The sequence below is a fragment of the Anthonomus grandis genome, chromosome 16, assembly GCF_022605725.1.
Source record: "Anthonomus grandis grandis chromosome 16, icAntGran1.3, whole genome shotgun sequence".
Lineage (NCBI taxonomy): Eukaryota > Metazoa > Arthropoda > Insecta > Coleoptera > Curculionidae > Anthonomus > Anthonomus grandis.
Genome location: NC_065561.1, coordinates 283,367 through 305,974, shown reverse-complemented (window position 1 = coordinate 305,974; position 22,608 = coordinate 283,367). Strand labels below are relative to the sequence as shown.

Below are 22,608 nucleotides of genomic sequence, written 5' to 3'. Positions count from 1 at the left end.
GACCGCGAATGACGAAGGTGGAACAAGACGACAACTTTCATTTTCAAATAGTTAAACACCTAATAAATCGAATTTATATGGGTTTAAAGTTGTGCCTACTAGCAGAAAGCTGTTGCAAAAATTGCCAGAAGAAAAAAATTTTCCAAAAATAACATCTTTAAGGTATAAATACCTAAGAGAAATAAAAAAAACACCGAGCTGAAGGTCGCAATATTGTCTATTTAGATGAAACTTGGATAGACAATGACCTAATGTTTAAAAAATGCTGGCAGAGTGAGACTGTTACTGGAGTGGTTAGCAATATATTCTTCATTAGGTACAAATTGATTATACTTATTTAAATAATAATTTAAATTATACATATTATGTAGTAAATTCAATGTTTAAACAGCATAATTCGGATTATCTGCCGTGCTCTTTCCCTCGCGATATCCAGGCATCGAGTACGGCACTCTTATTTTAAGTGAATAAACTAAGTAGGTGTATTACAAATTTTGTGTTTTCTTTACTTTACTTTTATCTCAAACTTCCCTAATCTTGTCTGTCATTTTTTTATTACATATTTACAAATAAAATATTTTAGAAGACCTTAATTTCCAAATTAATATCTTACCTACAAATACCTATTTTAAAATTAAAACCAAACCATATTTTTTAATATTTAATACATTCAAATCTGTGTAATCGGTTTATAAAATTTCGCACGTCACTGGCCATTTCATGAATGAAATGAGGCGGGTCTAGTCTACAACCACGTTCCCCGCACCGATACCGCTTAGCTACAGATTGGTTGGGCAGACTTTACCTCTCAGGTCTACCGGAACGTGAGTGGCCGGCATTAGACGTACGGTTTTGGCCTTTGCACTCCACACGCTCAGATTGAAATGCGTTTCTGGACCGTTGTTGCACTTTTCGTATAACGGGCCAGATCGGTAAGCTCCAAACCTGCACATCAATCCGACCCTCGAAAACCGAGAGAATGGAATGTACGTGCAAAAGTACCTTATGATAATTATAAATAACAGCGCACGCGGACTATAGTTGCTGGCAAGAGACATATACTGCGTTCTCGATTTTGGTTACTGTCAACCGATTGGGCGATAGCTTCACACACTTCCGATTTTGACAGTGTTGTCAATGTCAACCACAATCTTATTAATGTCCCATTTAATTTCCTAACCTAAGCAAAACTGAAAAAACTCCAAACATCTTTATCTTGTATTCATTTATTTTTACTTTAGAAAAAGAAGTGTTACCAGTTTAAAAAAATCTTAGGACTTCTGAAATGTCGGATTTGTAAGTAGCATTTTAATATTTTTCCAGGCACTAAGAATCAAATTCAGGAGTAAAATTTAATACAATTATTATAAAAGAAAACAGAAGTATTATTTTCTGGATAGGTATAGCCATAGTTTTTCTTATATTTCTAACCCAATAATGTATGTTTATTATACTTTCTATTGTTTAGTTATGTGCTTATGTTAGGGCTTATTTCTTGAATCTTAATTTTCACATAAAGAAAAAAAACTATAGCCAACTTAAATAAAGCTTGATTACTTAATAAATGTGATCATTTTGTTAATTTCTTAGAAATTATTTATTATTATTCGGATTACATTATTAAAAAATTGAACAAGTAAAACTTATTTCTCTTCATGTACTTCCAAAATGGTAAATAATCATTGCACCTGAAGTACTTTATTATGATGTGGGATACTTGATCATTTATTAAGAATGTTACAAACTTGTGCACAAAGCAAATATGAACATTATATATTAGGTACATAAATACTGTTTTTTACAAGAGTTTTGGCTCTTAATAGATTTTGTATCACCTTTTTAAGACATAAAATAAGTAGGTAATGTATTATTTGAGAAAAGTCTGGTCTGAAAAAGTTATTTGAGTATAATGGCAAATTTTTAATAAAATAGCCCTCTGATTTATACTGCATCATCTATGGTTAAGGAATTTACAGAAAATGATATGTTGATTTTAATGTTAAATGGTATTTGCTCATCATTCTATATTTTAAAAAAATGTATACATTTACACAGCAATAGTTTAGTGATGACAAGCCCTTACATGTATCCAAACCATAATGTAATTTATAATAGCAATAAGGCTCTCTATAGAATATTTCACGCAAATAATATTAATCTAAATAGAATTTTAGAGTCTAATCATGCCAGCAACTTTGGATCAGATTTGGCATCATTACTGTATACCCATATTTTAAAACATTTCAAAAGTAGCATTTCATCAAAAAATGTGTCCACAATAAAACCAAGTAATCAATCTGGACTTCTAGATACTGACTGTGATAGGGATTCTTTTTTATAGATAAATACACAGAAGATGAAGCTCACTCACATTCTATAAATAACATTGAAAATAAGCATGCAAAAAGTTTCAGTAGTTTTATTTTAAATATACAGTCTCTAAGAAATAAAATGGACAAGCTTCATCTTTTACTTGATTCATGTGATTTTCCTGATATTGTATTACTAACTGAGCACTGGTTAAAGCCTAATGAATGTTTCTTAATATCTGATTATATTTCTATATCAAATTTTTGTCGGCAACACTCCATACATGGAGGAACAGCTATTTTAGTTAAACAAACAATTGAAGCTTTTTTCTGTAAAATTAATAAGTATGATAGCTTTCTGTTGGAGAAGGTTTTTTGAATTCTCCCTTTGTTTTTGTAAGCAATTTAATTTATATGTTCTTTGTGTTTATAGACCACCCACAGGAGATATTGGTATGTTCCTGGACAAACTTGATTCTCTATTATCCCAATTGTCTCTACACTCCATAGTTATATTGGCTGGTGACTTTAATATTAACTTCACTGATGTAAGCTTGCCATCATATCATACATCCCTTTTAAGTATTTTGGAATCTTATGACTTGAAGATGCATGTTCTTTCACCCACACATATAACATCCTCATCTGCAACTACTATTGATTATTTGTGTACAAATTTAAATGATGTGTCATGTAGAGTACTCTCATCTGGTATTTCTGACCATGAAGCCATTCTCGCTAGGATTCCATGCAACACTGTATTTCCTTCATCTCATTATATAGGAAGAATTTTCAGCAGAGCAAATTTTAATGCTTTTTCTTCTACTACAGCTTTGGTTAATTGGAATGCAGTTGAAATGGCTCCTGACCCGTTTACTTTGTTATTTCATGTGCTATGTGACAAGATCAATCAGTGTTTTCCTAAAAAGAGGCTTAAAATGAAAAATAGAAAATCATGGGTCACAGCAGGCCTCAGAACTTCAGCTAAAAACCTCCATTTTTTGGCTAAGCTGTGCAAGTTTACAACTAATGCAAACATTCTTTATCATCAGAAATATCATAGTCTATATAGAAAGACGATAAAAGCAGTTAAGGTTAAATATTATAGTGACCTCTTGAATATGTCCTCAAATAGGCAGAGAGAATGTTGGTCAATTATAAATGACTTCAGGCATTCTCACAAGAAAGTTTCAGAACCAGAAGTAAGACCAAATAGTTTAAATGATTATTACTGTAATATTCCTCATTTATTGCTCAAGGATGTGAATACTAATATTGATCCTTTGCATTATATTCAACAAGTGTCAGTTCAAAATTCTTTTTTCTTTTATCCTGTTAGCCTTACTGATGTTGGAGATGCAATTAAAAGCTTAAAAAACCATAAATCAGCTGGAGCTGATGGAATATCATCAAAATTACTACTCCTTTTGCCTGACTCAGCATTGAATGCCTTAGCTTCTGCCATAAACAATTCCTTTCATAATGGCATCTTTCCAGCATGTTTGAAGGAGGCAGTGGTTATCCCTCTTTATAAGGGTGGAGATGTGAGTGAGCCTTGTAATTTCCGTCCAATTTCTATATTATCTACCCTCTCAAAGATAGTTGAAAAACTTGCAAAAATCAGAATTTTATCTTTTTTGCAACATAATTGCATTTTATCTGCAAATCAGTTTGGATTTCAAACGGGAAAAGGGACTCATGACGCTGTTTTTGGCTTTTTGGAGAGTGTCTATGTGTCCTTGAATTCTGGAGAGTCTGCGGCGGCAGTGTTTTGCGATTTATCCAAGGCATTTGATTGTGTAGATCATGGAATACTGCTGTCTAAGCTCAATAATTATGGCTTTAGAGGTGTGGCATTGCAATGGCTGGAATCCTATCTGTCTAATCGTACCCAAAGAGTTACAGTATCTGGATGTTTATCCGATTCCAGATCCCTTAAAACTGGAGTACCAACTGCAGGGCAAAGTGGTTCAGTTTGCTGATGATACCACTATTTTATGGAATCATAGAGATTCTGATAATGTTAGAGCCCAGGTTTTTAAGGATCTTAAGATTTTATCGGAGTGGTGTGCTGCAAACAGGCTTGTATTTAATGTGGGCAAAACCTTTATTATGGGATTTAAGTGTGACGTTCAGGGCTGTTATTATTATGTTATGTTATAAATATTATCCCGGCAAGACTATCCGGTTTACAGGGGCTATTTCTAGGGAGTTGAGTTTGTTCGACGGTCTTGGTTTAAGAGTTCTAAACAACAAGAACAACTCCCTAGATCTGATAGGTTCCAGAAACCCTGTTAAATTTAAAAGATGGAACAAAAAAAAAAGAACCTATCAGGCCGGCTTCGTGGGTTCTCTGTATGGTCAGTTGCCTCAGTCACACTCACTCACTCAGTAGTAAAACACCTTAATTTAATTTAAATAGGGTGTTTATTAAAGTCTTCATACTCAATAGCTTAATTTATCAGAAACAAGGAGTTAAATCTACATGGTAAGTAAATATAAGTAAATATACAAGATGGTCTTAAAAAGGTAAACAAAAATAAATAAAAGATATATATATATATATATACAAGTTTATAACCCAAAGGTAGATACCTGAATTCGTCAGTGATCACTTCGGAAGCATTACATAATAAGGCGTAACATTGAATTGTTTTAATTTAGATAATTATACCATAAATATAGTTACTTAAGTTTTAAATATTAAAATGAGAAAGTGATAATAAATTCATGTTAAATCATACAAAAAAAATCAAAAGAAGAATATGGTTAAGATTAAAAGAATGTGCTTACGGGTCAAGTTCCATGGTGTTCTTCTTTCGGGGGCGAGAGCCCGCGATGGGCAATTTTTCACCACATAGGGCTTACGGCATGATGTGTGTTGACGGGGCTAAGGGCGGCGAAATTATTTTTCAGGCTTCAGGGCGAAATCCTCATCACTGCTGGGTCACGGCTGGCGGTTTACACTGTCATATTTAAGGAGCCCTAAGAGAGATTTCTCAATGGAAACACGGAACACCAAATAAAATGTCACCAACGGTGAAAACTACTTACGAAGTTTCGAGAGGCATCAAACTACTAAAACCCATCCTGCTTCAAAAATATTTCGTTGAAACTGAAGAAACACTAATGCATTTTAGTTTTAGATGTTATTTTAACAAAAAAGGTGCTGGCGGAGAGAGATGATAATAGATTTATTTCAAACCTCTCTCCGTCACAGCGGGCAGCACGGTTCACTCTTGACGGACGCAGGAGCTGGAAAGACCCCCAGATGCGTCGCGGAACTGCTCAAGTAGTAGTCCAAAAGACGTCTGGGCGCAAGACCGGAGATTGAGGAACTTCACTCGTTACTTTATGGGTTTAGCCGCTATGGGCCCAACCAAAACCCATACATAGGTCACTAATAAGCAAACCATAGAGTGCCTAGTGGAAAGTACAATTACGGGCCAAATCGTAATAATTCGACACGCGGCGCCACTGGCGTCCGCTTTAGTAAACCGGTTGACCAATTCAATTGCCGTGAAATCTTCTCCATGCACAGCATATTGTAAACAATAACAAAGAATTAAAATGGTGATAATATTGATAGTGGTTTAATGAAAAATATTGGCGAATTCCATTAAGAGTCGAAGGCAATTGTAATTATGGTGGGTGTCTCAGTTTTGAAAGAAAAATTTAGAATAAAGTCATTTTTAAATATTTTAACTAAATGAATAAAAGTTAGGATTCTCCAGATCCCGTCTAAAGCGTAATTAATCCTGCAACAAGGGCCTTATGTTTAGGAAAACTCCCCCTTGCAAAACAAAGAAAGCTGTAAGTTCCTTGGTATTACCATTGATGGTCGCCTTTGCTTCGAAGATCCTGAATCTTGCATCAAAATTATCCTCTGGATGCTTTGCAGTAAGACTGGCGGGGCATGAGCTGGGAAGGGTAGTTGCACGTTCAGTCTACTTTTCTCTTATTGAGTCCCACCTTCGTTATGGCTTGCCTTTTTGGGGTTTAAGCAACAAGGGATTATTAAACATAATTTTTGTGATTCAAAAAAAGGCAGTTAGATACCTATGTTCCGCTGGGTTAAGAGATTCTTGTAAACCTCTCTTTATATCTCAAAAAATCCTAACTCTTTTTTCTCTTTTTATCTTAGAAACAGCTACTCTTATTCATAAATGTCCTAAACCTCCCTCTAACACTGGTCATATGACTCGCCAGGTTAACGATTTTCCCTTACCAATCCCTACATCCTCCCTCACCAAGAACTCACTTATATACCTTAGCAAAAAAATTTACAACCATGTTCCTTTATGTATCAGACAAATTTTAGAAGTTAAGAGATTCAAAAAAGAATTAAAATCACTTTTATTATCCAGGGCATATTATAGCCTTGACGATTTTTTTTATGATACCTTTTAACCTGTGCTCTGACATCATTTTAGTGTTTTAGTTTTGTTTCCTGTTAAATAATTTAATTTACTTCTTCTAAATTCTGTTTTATTGACAGCTTTACTTATTTTTTAATGAAATTTATCAAAAAGATGTTTTTTTTTTGTCAATCTGTTTTGTTATGATTAATTTTGGTAATGTGTGTAAATTTTATGGTAAAGTGTTTTAGATGTTATGTTTGTTTGAAATTTGAAATTCAAAGTGAATTTGGAATTTTTTAGTTTTTAGGATGCTTGTACACAAGATTTTGTTGTCTTACGTAATATAGCACATTTTCTTTCTTTCTTTCTTTCTTTCTTTCTTTCTTTAGCCCTCAATATTAATATTTTAATTATTAGCAACAATAGAAGCAATTTCTGTGTGTGACTGTGACAAAATTTATTTATTTATTTATTTATTTACGGAATCCATTTACAAAAGTGTTACCCATATAAACATATATATTCAGATACAAAACTATCTATAAATCAATGAAAGGTGTAGATGAGTTAATTAATTAAAGCCTCTATGAAATAATATTCTCTAACTGCCCCTTAAAAGATGTTATCCTAGAGTTAAAAAAGTTTATCTGTCCTGACAGACCATTAGCACTTCGAGCCATTCGTATAATTGGCTCATTAATGCTATAATTGGTATGGTGGAATGGGACTGAAAATATTTCTGATTGTCTATTCGATCTGGAAGGCACCCTAAGTTTAAAAAGAGACAATAACTCAGGACAATCTATAGTAAACATTTAAAACCTTATGCATAAAACATAAGTCGAGTAATGTTCTTCGTGACTCTAATGTGGGTAAGTTCAGGTTATCCCTGACCCACTGATAGTAATACTCCTGTCTCCTGTAACCACATCTAAAAGCCACCACCCTTAAAAATTTATTTTGAGTTTTTTCAATCTGCTCAATGTAGCAGTTATATGATGGGGACCACACAATTGAGCCATACTCCAAGATGGGCCTAACAAGAAAGCAATAAAGTAATCTAAAAGTAAACAAAGACAAATCAGTTGTAGACCGTTGGATAAAACCCAGCATTTTCATTGCCCTACCAGTCACCTGATTGATTTGACTTTTAATAGACAACCTGGAGTCAATAAATATTCCTAAGTCAGAAACCTCTGTTTTGACACCAATTGCTACATTATTTATTTTATAAAGAAAGGCAATAGGGTTTCTTGGCTTAGAAAAAGTAATCTTATGGCACTTATTGATATTAAGGGACATTCTATTCAAGTGGCACCAATCAAAGAATAAATTAAGGTCTTTTTGCAGGAGCACAGCATCGGAAAGGGTTGTGATAGGCCTAAATAGCTTTATATCATCAGCAAACATTAGCACACAACAATTTTCAAGTTTCCAAACTAAATCAATCAAAAAGAGGCATTCGGTTATTACGGGGAAATCCCTGTGAACTGAACTATAAACGATGTTGGATAGGTTTATTTTGTCGTTTTGATCAGTTTGTTTTGTTCTTGCTGTGGGTATGTACAAAACATAACTATTTCCTTAACAATGAATGCAAAGCGCAAAAGAATTGTGGTTTCAATGGATACACGTTTAAAAGTGTTAAAGCGGATTGATAATGGTGAATCTGTGGCGAAAACCGCGAAAATCTGTTCAGAATTTAATGTTGGAAAAAGCACTGTAAATGACTGGCGAAGAGATAAGCATTCGTTTGAGGAGTTTTGTTCGAAAATTGAATCTGATAAGAATCTGGGCAGCCGTTGTACGAGAAAAAAAACCAATTCGTCGATGAAGCTTTGTGGATCTGGTTTCTTCAGGAACGTCGAAGAGGTAGACCGATTAGCGGCCCAATTTTGAAAGAAAAAGCTCTGGCTATCCACCAGAAGATTAATAATGGAGGCGAATTTGTGGCAAGTGATGGTTGGCTTAATCGATGGAAAAAGCGACACGCAATTCATTTCGCACATGTAAGTGGAGAAAAACAGTCTGCTGATACTTTAGGTGCGACAGAATTCAAGACTAAGTTTGGTGAAATGGTTAAAACTGAGGAATTATCTCCAGAACAAGTTTATAGTATGGACGAGACCGGTCTAAACATTAAAATGTTACCAGAAAAAACTTTTCTAGGCAGTCATGAACAGTCTGCCTCTGGATTTAAAAAGAACAAAGAACGTATTACAGTGGCCGTTTGTTTGAATGCAGCGGGAACTCATAAAATTTTTCTTTTCGTTATTGGCAAGTCTGCTAAACCACGGGCATTCAAAAACTTGAATCCATCGTCCCTTTCGGTCTATTATAAGTCACAAAAATCAGTGTGGATGAATTCAGACCTGTTTAAAAAGTGTTTAATTTAGAATTTGTTCCAAGAGTTAAAAAACATTTAAAAAGTGTTAACTTGCCTATCAAAGCAGTTCTAGTGTTAGATAATGCTCCAACCCATTCTCATGACTGCGATGTAGATGACATAAAATTAGTTTATCTTCCTCCTAATGTGACAAGCTTAGTGCAACCAATGGACCAAGGAGTGATCGAAAGCTTAAAAAGACGATACAGGCGTAAACTTGTTTCTGAAATTCTGCAACACTTTGAGAGTGAAGACAAAGGTCTTTTAGAAGTCATCAATATCAAGGACGTTATCTATATGTTAGCTACAGCATTTCAAGAAATGCCCTCTTCAACGTTTATTAAATCTTGGAGAAAACTTTGGCCAGATGTTGAGAATCTAGTTGCGACCTCGAATATTGCAGGGACTGAAGAAGAAGAAAACAAATCCACTCTACAAGACCTTCAAAAGTTAACGGGTAACGAAGCATTGCAACCAGAAGATGTAGAAAATTGGATGATAAGTTGTGACGATCACCTTGAAAATGAATTTTTAAATGATGAAGAAATCATAGATTTAGCAACCAAAGAACCGGAGGAATATGATGAGAGTAGTGACATTGAAGAGGAAAAAACGATTTCTCATGAAGAAGCCGAAAATGTAACGGAACTTGCATTAAAATATATTGAGCAGCAACATGAGTCAACAGCATTAGACGTTTTGGTGATTAGAAAATGGAGGGATATCGCATTCAGAAGTTCACTGAAGGTTAACGAACAGAAGAAAATCACAGACTTTTTCAAAAAATAATTACATATTAAACTTACATACATATGTATATTTGTTGATGTAGTACCTTCATGTATGTAAATATGAAATACATAACTATGTAAAGTATATTTCTCCATTATTTTATATTTATTATGTTCATATATATGTGTAATACTCTCTTCAATACATATACTGTATGTACATAACATAGATAATGAACATAATATAATATGTTCACATATATAAGTACACTTCGGATTAACCGGCCAAAACGGCAACCGGCCAGGTATGCAGTCCCGAGGTGACCGGTTAAGAGGAATTCTACTGTATAAAGAGGGTAGAGTCAATATGCCCAGCTTAATGAAAGCATCTTGACAGTCTTCCCTGTACCCGAGACCAGACACATCTGAAATAAAGAGCTTTATTATTATTATTATTATTAAAATATCAATATTTTAGCATATTTTTTTAATTTTCAGAAATGAAGAACTTTTAAGCGATGACAATGACGACTGCGTAGATATTGAAGAAGAATTGGAAGATGCCCTTCTTCAAGATGATCCTGAGGAAGAGGTTATTAACTCCTCTCAATTGGATCAATCTGAAACAGGTAGGAAAAAGGCTCATTACCAGACTATTAAAACAAACAAAAAATTACACTACTCAAATTTGTTTGCAAAATATTTATTCTACTAATACTATATTCAAATAACACTTTTCTCCTATATTGTACTAGAGCCAAAAAACTTATCTCTCCCTGACCAAGAGGAAGAAAAAAGTTCCAGGCCAGATAAATTTGCCACAGAAAGGAAACCAATTACAGCTCCAGAACCTACAGGTAGAAAAAAACCATTTGGAAACCCTTTGTTTATAGTAAAAGCATATTTCTTTTTGGCATTTAGATAATAATGAGCAGCAAGTTAATAATAGATTTCAAAGGTACAATAGAGGTGGCAGAGGAGGTAGATTTCCACAACAGATGAGGCAAAGGGGCGAAAGATTCACACAAAATAGACAGTTTAATAATCCGAATAGACATATGAGGGATCAGAATAGTTGTCCTAGAGGCAAAACTGTATTTGTCAATCCGAATTTTCAAGGTGTGGTCAAAGTTAATAATAATGGTAAGTTTTATCAAATATATGTTTTAGTCGCAACCCTTATTTAACAAATCACAGTGGCTATATAATCCTCTGAAAGTTCTACGTTGTTTGAGTTCAATGCCAAAGGTCTTGGGATCGTAGAGAAATTCTTAATATATTTGCAAAAGTAGCTTGCTAATCTTAAAAACTGCCTTATAAAATGAACATAGGTCGGGGTTTGGAAATAAACGTACAGCTTCGGTTTTCTTAATACTTGGTTGAACACCGTCTCGACTAATTTCATGCCCAAAGTCGAATACTTTGACTTTTTTCATAAAAAATACCATTAAGGTAAACGTAAAGTAGCGTTTTGTGAAGTTATCAACATACCTCGTAAGTTGTTCATACCCGCTTGAAAATCTTTGGAAGGAAGCAGTACGTTATCCATGCACTCTAAAGGTTTGCCATATCGAAGATTACTTTTAGAACCTTACTGATCCGTTATTACTTAAAGATTGCAGTTACCTTATACAGGGTGTCCCAAAATTAGTGGACGAAACGCGAACCCCGTATTCTTTGGTCAAAAATAACCTCACTTTTACCTATAAACATATATCGGCAAACGCCCCCCAAGGGAGCTACGCCCCTTTTAAAGGGGACACCTGAAGATGATTTTTTCCACTTATTTTCGAAACGGGTAAATATAAAAATTTTAAATTTTGGTATTCTCCCAATTTTGATATGCTGAATTTAGTTGTCATTTCATAATTTTCTTTATTTAGTCAGGTGCGTATCATTTAGGGGATGAGCCTAAAAAAATACCTAAAATTGTGTGCAAAGTTTTTGTTTTTTTTTTCTTTAAATTTTAAAAATTTGAAGCTTTTTACGTAAAAAAGTACCTCTTGGTCAATAACGCTAGGAATTACCATTTTCGAGAAAAACGCATTTAAAAGTAACGCATAGTATTATCAATAACAATTTTTATTAAAACTCAATAGCATGCTTCAAAGGTAAATTGACAAATAAAATTGCAAACAGATAAAAATACTAATTTATTTGGGGCAAATGTTCAAACAAGTTTCCGTTTTCCTGAATGCATAACCTGGATCTTTTTTGAATGTTTTGGGTCGATCTAAGAATTTCAAATCGGTTTTCTCTTATTTGGCCTGCAGCTGCGAGAATTCGCCTCTGAATCTCTTCTGGAGTATCAATTTCGGTGGCATAAATAATATTGCACATATTACCCCAAAGATAATAATCCAGAGGATTAAGGTCGGGCGATCGTGCAGGCCAGTTTATTGGACCACCTCGGCCTATCCATCTGCCTGTAAAATTATTGTCCAGCCAGTTTCTCACCTGTCGGCTGTAGTGAGCTGGTGCCCCATCGTGCTGAAAAATCATTTCCAGCCGAGTTTCTATGGGAACATCATCCAGTAAATCTCTGAGATTGTTTTGAAGGAAATTTAAGTAATGACGACCAGTTAACCTGTGTGGCAAAATAATTGGGCCTATCAATATTTACGTTCATACGTTAAAGGAAAATCTATGCTGAAAGTTATTAGATTATAATTTTAATCTAATTAGGGCTTAATTAGCCTATTAATAGAACAAGTAATACTACCAAATTTCAAAAGAATCGAGTAAATATTTTTTTAATATTAATAAAAAAAATAATATTTAAAAAAAATTTATCACCCTGTATCTTGAAAACTGTGCATTTCCGGACCCATGTTTATAGAATTTTTTTCTCATATTTTTTTTTTACAAGGAATCATCCATTGAAATATCTCCGTCTATTTTTCGAATACCCTGTATAGTTTAGATAGTGTTTAAGATTTGTTTGGCCATGCTTCATTGCTTTTTCCGCTCTATTAATTACATCATTAGTATATAAGGGGATTTGTAATTATACTTTATTTCAGAAGTGTATAGAGCAATAAACTGGGGAATCCGTTCTGTTTGGCTACATTTCGTGGTAGTTCATAGGCGCAGGTACTTATAACATTTATGAATTTAATTTTCACGGATTAAATGCCTTTATTTTGAAAGAGATTAAATACTAAATAAATACTTTTAATCCTTTTGTATAGGTAAAAAGATAGGTTTTAACGCTTTGTAACATGCAAAAATGGGGTCAGGTAATATATACAGACTATAAATACTTTTAAATCAGATTTTAAACGTTAGTAGTCACTGCTACGCTGTAGTGTAATCACAATATTATTATCCCAATATTTAAAAAATGGAGGTATTCAGTCCAACGAAAAGATGTACTAAAAATTCTCCACTATCGCTGAGTGAAAAAGTTATTATTTTAAATTGCATAAAACACATGATTGCATAAAACACGATTACCCTAGTTTTACTGTGCAAGAAATTGTTGAAAAATGTTCTCGAATGAGTGGAATTGGAAAGTCCACCATTTTCAAATTGTTGCGGGAAAGAAAAGTAGCAGGTCAAGTGGAATCTCCCAAGCAAAAGCCAGGACGACCTACAAAAGTCCTTGATGAAAATGCTAAATGTATAATTCGAAGAAAAGTTCACTCTTTTTATTTTAAAAAGGAAATACCCACCCTAGACAAAATTTTAATGGAGCTTGGCCGAGATGACAGTATTCCGTTGATAAGTAGAAAACTTTTATGGAAAACTTTAAAAAATATGGATTTTGCCTGGGAAAAGCATAACCGCAAAGCACTTTTACTGGAGAGCGACGAAATTGTTTGTTGGAGACGACAATACTTGAGAAGTATCAAGCAGTACCGCAGGGAGCAAAAGAAAGTTTTTTATCTTGATGAGACGTGGATTAACGAAGGTTATATAGTCCAAAAAATGTGGCAAGACAAAAATATAACCAGTGCTCGCCAAGCTTTCATAGAAGGCCTGTCTACGGGTATTAAAGTACCTTCGGGAAAAGGAAAAAGACTTATAATCACACATATTGGAAGCGAAGAGGGATTTTTAAAAGAAGGTCTGCTAACCTTTGAGTCGACTCGCACAAGAGATTACCATGAAGACATGAACTCAGACGTTTTCGAGGACTATTTTGGTGAAATGATAAAATTTCTTCCGGCTAATTCGGTGGTGGTTATGGATAACGCAAGCTATCATTCATGGCGAATAGAGAAGACGCCAACTTCAAGTTGGAGAAAGCAAGAAATTATCGATTGGCTGACTGCAAAAGGTATTGCGTTTGAAGCAAATTTGATAAAAAAAGAACAGCTGGCAATAGCAAACTTACACAAAACTCGTTTCATGAAATACGCCGTGGAAGATATAGCCGAAAAATATAATATAACTGTACTGCGCTTACCGCCATATCATTTCGAACTAAATCCTATAGAACTGATATGGGCGCAGGTAAAAGGATTTGTAGCAAGACAAAACACGACTTTTAAAATGAAAGATGTTAAGCTACTGTTTGATCAAGCCATTACGGAAGCGACACCAGAGAATTGGCGAAAAGCAGTCCAGCATGTAATTAAGCAAGAGGACAAAATGTGGGATCTTGACAACCTCATCGATCAGACAGTCGATCCTTTAATTATAATGTCAAGAGGTGATGACAGTTCGTCAGATGACGAAGAAGACTACAATCTATTATAATTTAAAATTGTTATACACTGTTCAAAAAGTGCCAGATCCAAAAGTGACATTTTCAACTGTTTTACTCTACATATTATGTTCAATAAATTTGTGAAAAAAATATATTATTCCATTTAAACAAAAGTAACTTTCTAAAATAAAATAGCATTTAAGTACATTAATTATAAGGTAAAAAACAAGTCCCAGTTGCACGCTTTTGGCGAACCGTTTTCAATGTTTATCAGTGGGTAACAATGGGCAAAACTCATAAATTGACCCAAAACCGGGTGGCACTACCTGCAATCAACGAAAAGAAAGAATTTTACATTGAAACTAATACCCAACTAAGGTAGTGGCATAAAATATTGGTGGATCACCAGGTACCACTTTTGCATACCTAATGAGGTTTTATTGCTCTACACACTTCTGAAATAGAGTATAGTTTTAGTTTAGTTTTAATCTTCTCCCGAAGATGCTAACATCTTTAGCGAAACACGTGCCGAGAGTAAAAATAAAGAGTTTTGGTTAGTGGTAAAACTGTCTCGTAATTTGAGCATCACACCAAAGGTAGTACTAATAGTAATAATTAGTACTAATAGTAAAAGGACTATTAGTACCAGTGGTAGGGCCAAACCTTGATCTAATTTTATCATGACCGGAGGAGTGATCGAAATGATTACATTTTATTATCAAAATTGTAACGCAATAAGTTTCCTATTTTTTTTTGTAGATAAAAATATACATTTTAAAAATTTTGAAATTTAAGGAAATGAACTTACAAAAACTATGTGGAAATGTCAATACTTCAGGTCACATGCAACATACAGTTTTCCATATTTACAATAAGGTACACAAATAAGTAATTTTATTGTTTTTAATAACTCAAAAAAATTTTTCTATATTTAAATCGGGCAACGGTCGCCCTAACTCCTTTATTTCTACTTTTTGTTCCAATAATAAAGTGGAAAATGGATTTGCTTTTAAAAAACTAATTTTATTCATTGTTTTTAATATTCAATAAAAATAAAAAACACCAACAAAGCCAAAAAAGCCATCCAAATAAAATAAAAGATCTCTACGGAACCGCGAACGCCCGATGAATAATCAAAACAAACAATATCACGCACGTTTTGCTAGAAAAGATTCTATTGGTTTAGAGCCCGGCTGTGATTATTCGATGTAACACGCATCGATACGGGGCCTGGCGTGACAACTACGTCTTCGATTCCGCATTAGCGAAATTTGCGGAATCTTGCACTGGCTGCGTTCCAGTATTTTAATTTTATAATTGGTATTAAATATTAATATACAGATATTTTTTTGAACTGAAGAAAAATTTAAAAAATATTTTTTTTTTATTTTCAACGTTTATTAGGTAGAGCCATGGCACTGTGGCTCTACCCCAAAAGCCGCCACTGATTAGTACTAGGGTTTTGGCTGAACGGGTAAGAAATATTGGGAAAACCGAGACAAATAATATTTTACGGAGTCAACAACTTTATCCATTTCATCTTCAAAATGTACAGGTCTTTTACCCGTCGATCCCGAGGTAAGACTTGCTTTTTGTAGATGGTTATGTGAAATGAATAATAGAAAGTCAAAAAAAAAGTCAAAGTCAAAAATAGCTTTACTGTTACGTAACATCATCTGTTGTTAACAAAGCATTATATAAAATCTTAAAGATAGTTGACAACATAATCTTTTACAAAAATATAAAAATTTTAACAATTCTTACATACATAGAATATAGAACACACCCAAAGAAAGGGTAGTAAGAATTCACATTACGCTGCTCAAAACTCTTCACTGTCAAAAAATTGTATTTAAAAACTCGTCTACAGAATAAAATGCTTTAGCAAGCAAGAGTTTCTTTATATTTTTCCTAAAACGTTTTTCACAATTTAATAGCCTTATATAAAGGGGTAGGTGGTTAAAAAGCCTTCTGCCCCCGTACACAAAAGAGGACTTAATCTGCTCACTTTTTGGGATAGGCAGAGGTAAAGAGAAGGTTGTTCGCAGATTGTAACCCGAGGAGGGGGGGCCAAGCTGATGGCAATATTTTTTGTGGATAAGACAAACAGTCTCTAAAATAAAAAGGCATGGAAATGTCAGGACAGAGTGTTTTAAAAATAATGGCCTACAGGGACTACGAAAGGGAGCTGCACACATGTAGCGTATGGCTCTTTTTTGCAAAATAAATAGAGCTGAACAAATACTGAGAGCACACACCCCAAAACACAATACTGTATCTCAGATAAGACTCAATAAGAGCATGGTAGGCAATTTTGGCCACATCAAGTCCCAGAGAATGTGTTATTACTCTAATAGCATAACAGTTGGATGATAACTTCCCTAATAAAGAGGAGATATGATTTTCAAATTTTAATTGCTTATCAATCGTCAGGCCCAAAAATTTGCATGTTTCAGAAGGACTTATTGTTTCATTTTGCAAAGTGACAGTTCCAAGGTTACATTTAAAAGTTAAAATATTAGTTTTAGAAATAATAAAAGTTAATCTATTAGATTCACACCATGACTTTACAAGAATTAAATCTTCATCAACGATATTCCTTAATCTCTTGGTGTCAGTGTCATGCCAAAGTAATGTTGTATCATCCGCAAAGATAGTAAATTTGCCCTTAATGAGAATTTGAGAGATATCATTGACATATAGCAGGAACAATATTGGTCCAAGAACAGAACCCTGGGGTACACCAGCGTCCATATCCAGACGGGATGACATATCATTGTCAAAGAATACCTTTTGTGTTCTTCCAGATAGGTAAGAACGAAACCAGTCGAGAGCAACTCCTCTGAATCCATAGGTTTCTAGCTTCTGCAGCAGTATTCTGTGACTTACACAGTCAAAAAAAAAAAATGTGGATTTTATAAGAGCAATTCTGTTTACTGACGAAACCACGTTCACCAGAAACGGCATGATAAATATCCACAAAGCACACATATGGGCTGAAGAAGGAGAATCCTAGTTTTGGTATTTTTAACAGATGCAATATACCGCTGATGGAAAGTATAGCGAATCCGTGAATAGATTTCAATTTCTCGTTCCAAAAAAACCTCTTCACACCAAATTTTAATTTAATATCTTATGAAACACTTAACTTACTTCAAAAAAAACGATTTTATATTTCTCATTTTGACGCCCTGTATATTGAATACTGAGCGCCCAATGAAAAAATGGCATAACGAAAGTCGCATTATTTTGGTCCACCCTATATGTGGCCTGCAGATTGGCCTCCTTTCTCCGGACACCCTGTAAATGAACTACTCTTACACTATGTTAATTCTCGAACCTTTGTAATGAAAAATTTCATAAATAAATAATAAAACAAGATTGACATTTATTTTGTGGAGAAAATATCGCCTTTAAGAAAATATCTTATTAATAAAATATTTGAATAAAATTTTATACTTTTCGACTAATTCAAAAACTTTATACGTATTTTTGTTTACCCAAAATAAATGTGCTTATCTGATATATATAAGATTAGTAACCACAGTATTTATTGAATCAGCTGCTCGTCTAGCCTGGGATCCGCAACAGCCAGCGCATTCGCAGGTCCAACCAAATCCTTGGTACAATAATACACCAGGAAACATGATGCAACCTCAAATGCAAGATTATCGGCATCAACAATTTCAACCACCTATGCAGCAAATGCAAAGTTTACAACATATGCAACCAGTACAAAATATGGGTCCACTTCAAATGCACCCAATGCAAGGCCCTCCTCAGATGCAACCGATGCAAAATATGGGTTCCCCTCAGGTGCAATATGTTCCTCAATATCAACCATCTTTTGGGGGACCACAGTATGAGCCGAACCAGGTATGTTGTGACATATGGAAAATTCATATGTTTTTGTAATATGTAATTTTTGCCTATTTAGCCTCCCAATGTACAGCCTCCGTATTGGGACGGTCAAATGCAAGTCTCACCAGTGCCATTTCAGGTACACACGAATAAATTTAAAATCGGCTTATTTATGAGTTCCTTGCTTGTTAATTTATTAACTGCAGTTAAACTAACAGTGTTATATATTTAATTTGTTGTAACAATAAGAGGACTGTGTATCCGAATGTTTGTTTGAATTTGCTTAGTGGTACCGCGCAGATGTGCTTGTTTGTTGGTATACAGATGGATTTGTTTGGACGCAAAAGTCCAAAAAGTTTATAATAATAATAATACGCTATTTTCAAAATTACAAAATTTAAATACAAATGCCTATTCTACTTTACGTACAAGTACAAGGAAGAAATAAACGATTAGTACCGAAGCTGTACAAGGGATATATACAGTGCTTTTCTTTGAAGTCCCCCCCCCCATTTATTTTTTGAACGGGTCAAAAAAATTTTTGAAACTTGGCATAAGTAAATTGGTCTATAGATACTATTTTTCACTGTAAACTAGGTAGTTGTAAATTCCAAGATGGCGGCTGGGCGACATCTTGAGAAAAAATTTTAAATAGAAAGGGGGGTCGTGTGGTACCTCATTTTAAAGGTCTCAATGACCTGTCTAAAAGTAACAGCCAAAAAAATACACTGTTGCGATTTTATTAACGTTTTTAATAGAATACAATGAAATACTAATTTACAATTAGCAAATAAACAATTTATCAAAAGAAAAACAATATTTAATTTAAAAGATGCTGGAAATGATTTCCTTGTACCTCTTGACACATAAATAACCTATCTGAAAATTCACGTCGAACATTTTCAAATACATCTGCCTCAATATTTTGAAAAATGTTAGTGATTCTTTGTCGTAGCTCAAAAATTGAGGCAGGTTCTGTTTCGTATACCTTTTGCTTTAGGTATCCCCACAAAAAAAAGTCTAGCGGCGTTAAATCTGGTGACCGAGCTGGCCATTCAATAGGACCCCGACGACCTATCCAACGACCAAAATAATTATCATTTAAATAATTTCTCACATTCCTGGCAAAATGCGGAGGAGCACCATCTTGTTGAAATGTAATTTCCATGTCAAATTCATGTACATTAGCCTCAACAATTTCTGTTATGAGAGGATCGATAGCATTTTCCAGCATATTTAAGTACAATTCACCTGTTAAATTTTCTTCTAAAAACAGCGGCCCTACGACATGATTTCCTAATATTCCTGCCCATACATTGATTTTTTGCGGATACTGAGATCGGGTTTCACGAAAAATGTGTGGATTGGTATCACTCCAATATCGACAATTTTGTCTGTGGACATTACCATTTAAAAAAAAAGTACATTCGTCGCTAAAACAAATGTTGCGCACGTACGTAGGTTGCCTTTCTACTCTCTCTGCCATAATTTCACAGAATTGCACTCTTCGGTCAGGATCATCTTCAGTCAGTTGATGGACCATTTGGATCTTGTATGGGTGAAACTTATTTTTTTTTAAAACTCTCCATGCCGTCGAAGTTGAAACTTCACAGATATCAGCAACAGTTGGAGTAGAATGTTGGGGATTTTCTCTTATTTCGCCAATTATTTGGACTTGCTTTTCTTCTGAAATAGACATATGGCCTGGGCGTTTTTTATCCTGGACAGTACCAGTAGTTGTAAATTTATTTACAAGTTCCCTTAAATATTTACGGCAAATAGGACGATCAGGAAAACGTTCGTTGAAAACCCTTTCAGTCTCATGAAAATTACGCGTTGCTCCATAAATAAAAATTGCTTCTACTTTTTCCTCCAATGGACGAGAATTAACCATTTTGAAAAAAACAATAAATTCAAACTGCCAAACACACTAAACAATATCTAACAATGACCGATACAAGAGTAATTTACCGGTTAAGGAAAAATATCTTAAAATTTTTTTTCGAGTTTTTTTAATAGTTTTTTTAGTTTTTGGAATGTCTAAATAATGTTCAATAACCTTTAACGTGAAATGTGACATACGAGGGCGGTTCAGTAAGTCTTTAGAAACCAAAAAGTTAATCTTTAAATCTAAAATTCAAAAATTATAAATTATTTGTATATTATTATTAAAAACGTTAATAAAATCGCAACAGTGTATTTTTTTGGCTGTTACTTTTAGACAGGTCAAAACGGAGTCCACCGAGTCCATGTAATAAATATTAAAAGTACTCAATAAAACCTTTTAAATGAGGTAACACAAGATTTCTATTTAATGCATTTATTCAAGATGGCGCTTATGTGTTATTTTGACATTTAGAACTGTCGTTTTTATGTCAAAATAAAATAGTGACGCATTTATTTTCGTACACTGATTTTTACCTATTCAAAAATCATAAAAATGTAAAACGTTAAAATAAAAAAAAATACTTTTTTATTAGGCCGCCATTTTGAAACGAGTTAAGATATGGGTCTAATATTTCAGGGTTATAAAGTACTTATTGAGACCTTTAAAATGAGGTACCACTCGACCCCCTTTCTATCTAAAATTTTTTCTCAAGATGTCGCCCAGCCGCCATCTTGGAATTTACAACTACCTAGTTTACAGTGAAAAATAGTATCTATAGACCAATTTACTTATGCCAAGTTTCAAAAATTTTTTTTGACCCGTTCAAAAAATAAATGGAGGGGGGGGACTTCAAAGAAAAGCATGGTATATACCGAAGGATATATATTATCCTTCGGTGGTGCGTCGCCGAGCAGAACATAGGAAATCCCATGTAAATTTTAAGGCTTCCCTGTACATTTTACAGAAAAAATGTAACATAACTTTTTGAAGAGACCAATCTGGCAAACCCTCATGCAAAGTTACAAAAACAGACCACGCCACAGCAAACAATTTGTTATAAGGCTTTGTCAAATCTGTGTACATGACGTACAAAAATGACGTACAGCCGAATACAAGAAATGTTTTTTTTTTCGTTTTATCAATCTCACAACCATACATTCAAAGTAAGACACGTTAACATTACTTTTTTATCTAAACTTTTATTTAATATAAGAATGAAGTTAAACCAATGTCGATTATTAAAAAAAATAATTTTATCATACTTAGAATTTAATTAAACCAATAGCAGTATTTGAAATATTTTTAATTTATTTTCCCATCAAGCCTATCTGGTCCATTTCAACCATTAAACCTATTGTTAGTAAATTCGAGTCCAAAGACATCAACCAAATAATTGTAAATGTTTAACTCAGAAGATCGAAAATAGATCCAAAAAAAGAGAGAACAGAACTCTTATATTTTACTAAGTGTAGAAAAGTAAAATAAAATAAAATACAATAACTTTTTTAAGAATAATAGAGAATTACATAAAAACATCAAATGTTCCAACAACCCCCTATTAACAGCTAAACAATATCCTAACCGATCATAAAATTTATTTCTAGCGTTGTTGACTAAGTTGATATTGGGAAATTTTATTACATTCTAACGAAATAGCGTTTTGTAACTGGTTTGGATTCTCAAATTTTACACTTTTATAAATGACCCCACAAAAGGAAGTCATTCGGTGAAAGATCAGGTGACCTGGCTGGCCAAAGTATCCGGTACCGTGGACCAATAATATTGCCGTTAAAAGCATTTTCCAAACACTCTCTAACCGTACGGGCATTATGGGCCGGGCAACCATCTATTTGGTACCAGATCATTTGATCTTCCTGAACAACTTCTTCCAAGGCGGGTCCAATTTGATTTTGAAATAAGTCCAAATAGGTTTCAGCTGTTAGGTTATAGTCCATAAAAAAGGGTCCAATGATATAGTGTCCGATAATTCCCACGAATACATTTGTTTTTTGGGGATATTGTGTCCGACTATGAACAAAGCGACGTTCATTTTCTTGGCTCCAATACCAGCAATTCTGAACATTTGGTTTATTGTTGAGGGTAAATTTTGTACATTCATCGGTAAAACAAATATTTCTTAAAAAAATCCTATCATTATTTGCTCTTTCCATCATTTCAAAACAAAATGCCATTCTTCGCTCTTCATCTCCTTCCTGCAGCTCTTGATGTTTTTTGAATTTATAGGAATAATATTTGTGTTTTTTTAAAGTGCGCAATACCGTTGTATGATGTTTATTTACCTCTAGCTCAAGAACCCTCGTACTAACCATCTTGTTTTCCTCCACACTCAGTAGAATATTAAGATCTCTGTTCTCTCTTTCTTCGGCTCTATTTTCGATATCCTGAGTTGAACATTTA

General features: G+C 34.0%; 1 protein-coding gene across 4 annotated transcripts in view; it reads left to right on the top strand.

Annotated features, from left to right (window-relative positions):
* Nucleotides 1-1,130: 1,130 nt before the first annotated feature.
* The window catches only part of LOC126745700 (RNA-binding protein 33-like), a 120,205-nt gene continuing 98,727 nt past the window's right edge, over nt 1,131-22,608 (top strand). For 3 of the 4 annotated variants that reach the window (XM_050453670.1, XM_050453673.1, XM_050453672.1), the window contains exons 1-6: nt 1,131-1,296; nt 10,286-10,416; nt 10,543-10,644; nt 10,709-10,930; nt 18,004-18,317; nt 18,379-18,441. In XM_050453670.1, coding sequence (XP_050309627.1) covers nt 1,286-1,296; nt 10,286-10,416; nt 10,543-10,644; nt 10,709-10,930; nt 18,004-18,317; nt 18,379-18,441 — 843 coding nt within the window. In that variant the 5' untranslated portion in view covers nt 1,131-1,285. The remainder of the gene's footprint in view (nt 1,297-10,285; nt 10,417-10,542; nt 10,645-10,708; nt 10,931-18,003; nt 18,318-18,378; nt 18,442-22,608) is intronic. The other variant, XM_050453671.1, reaches the window with a different exon arrangement.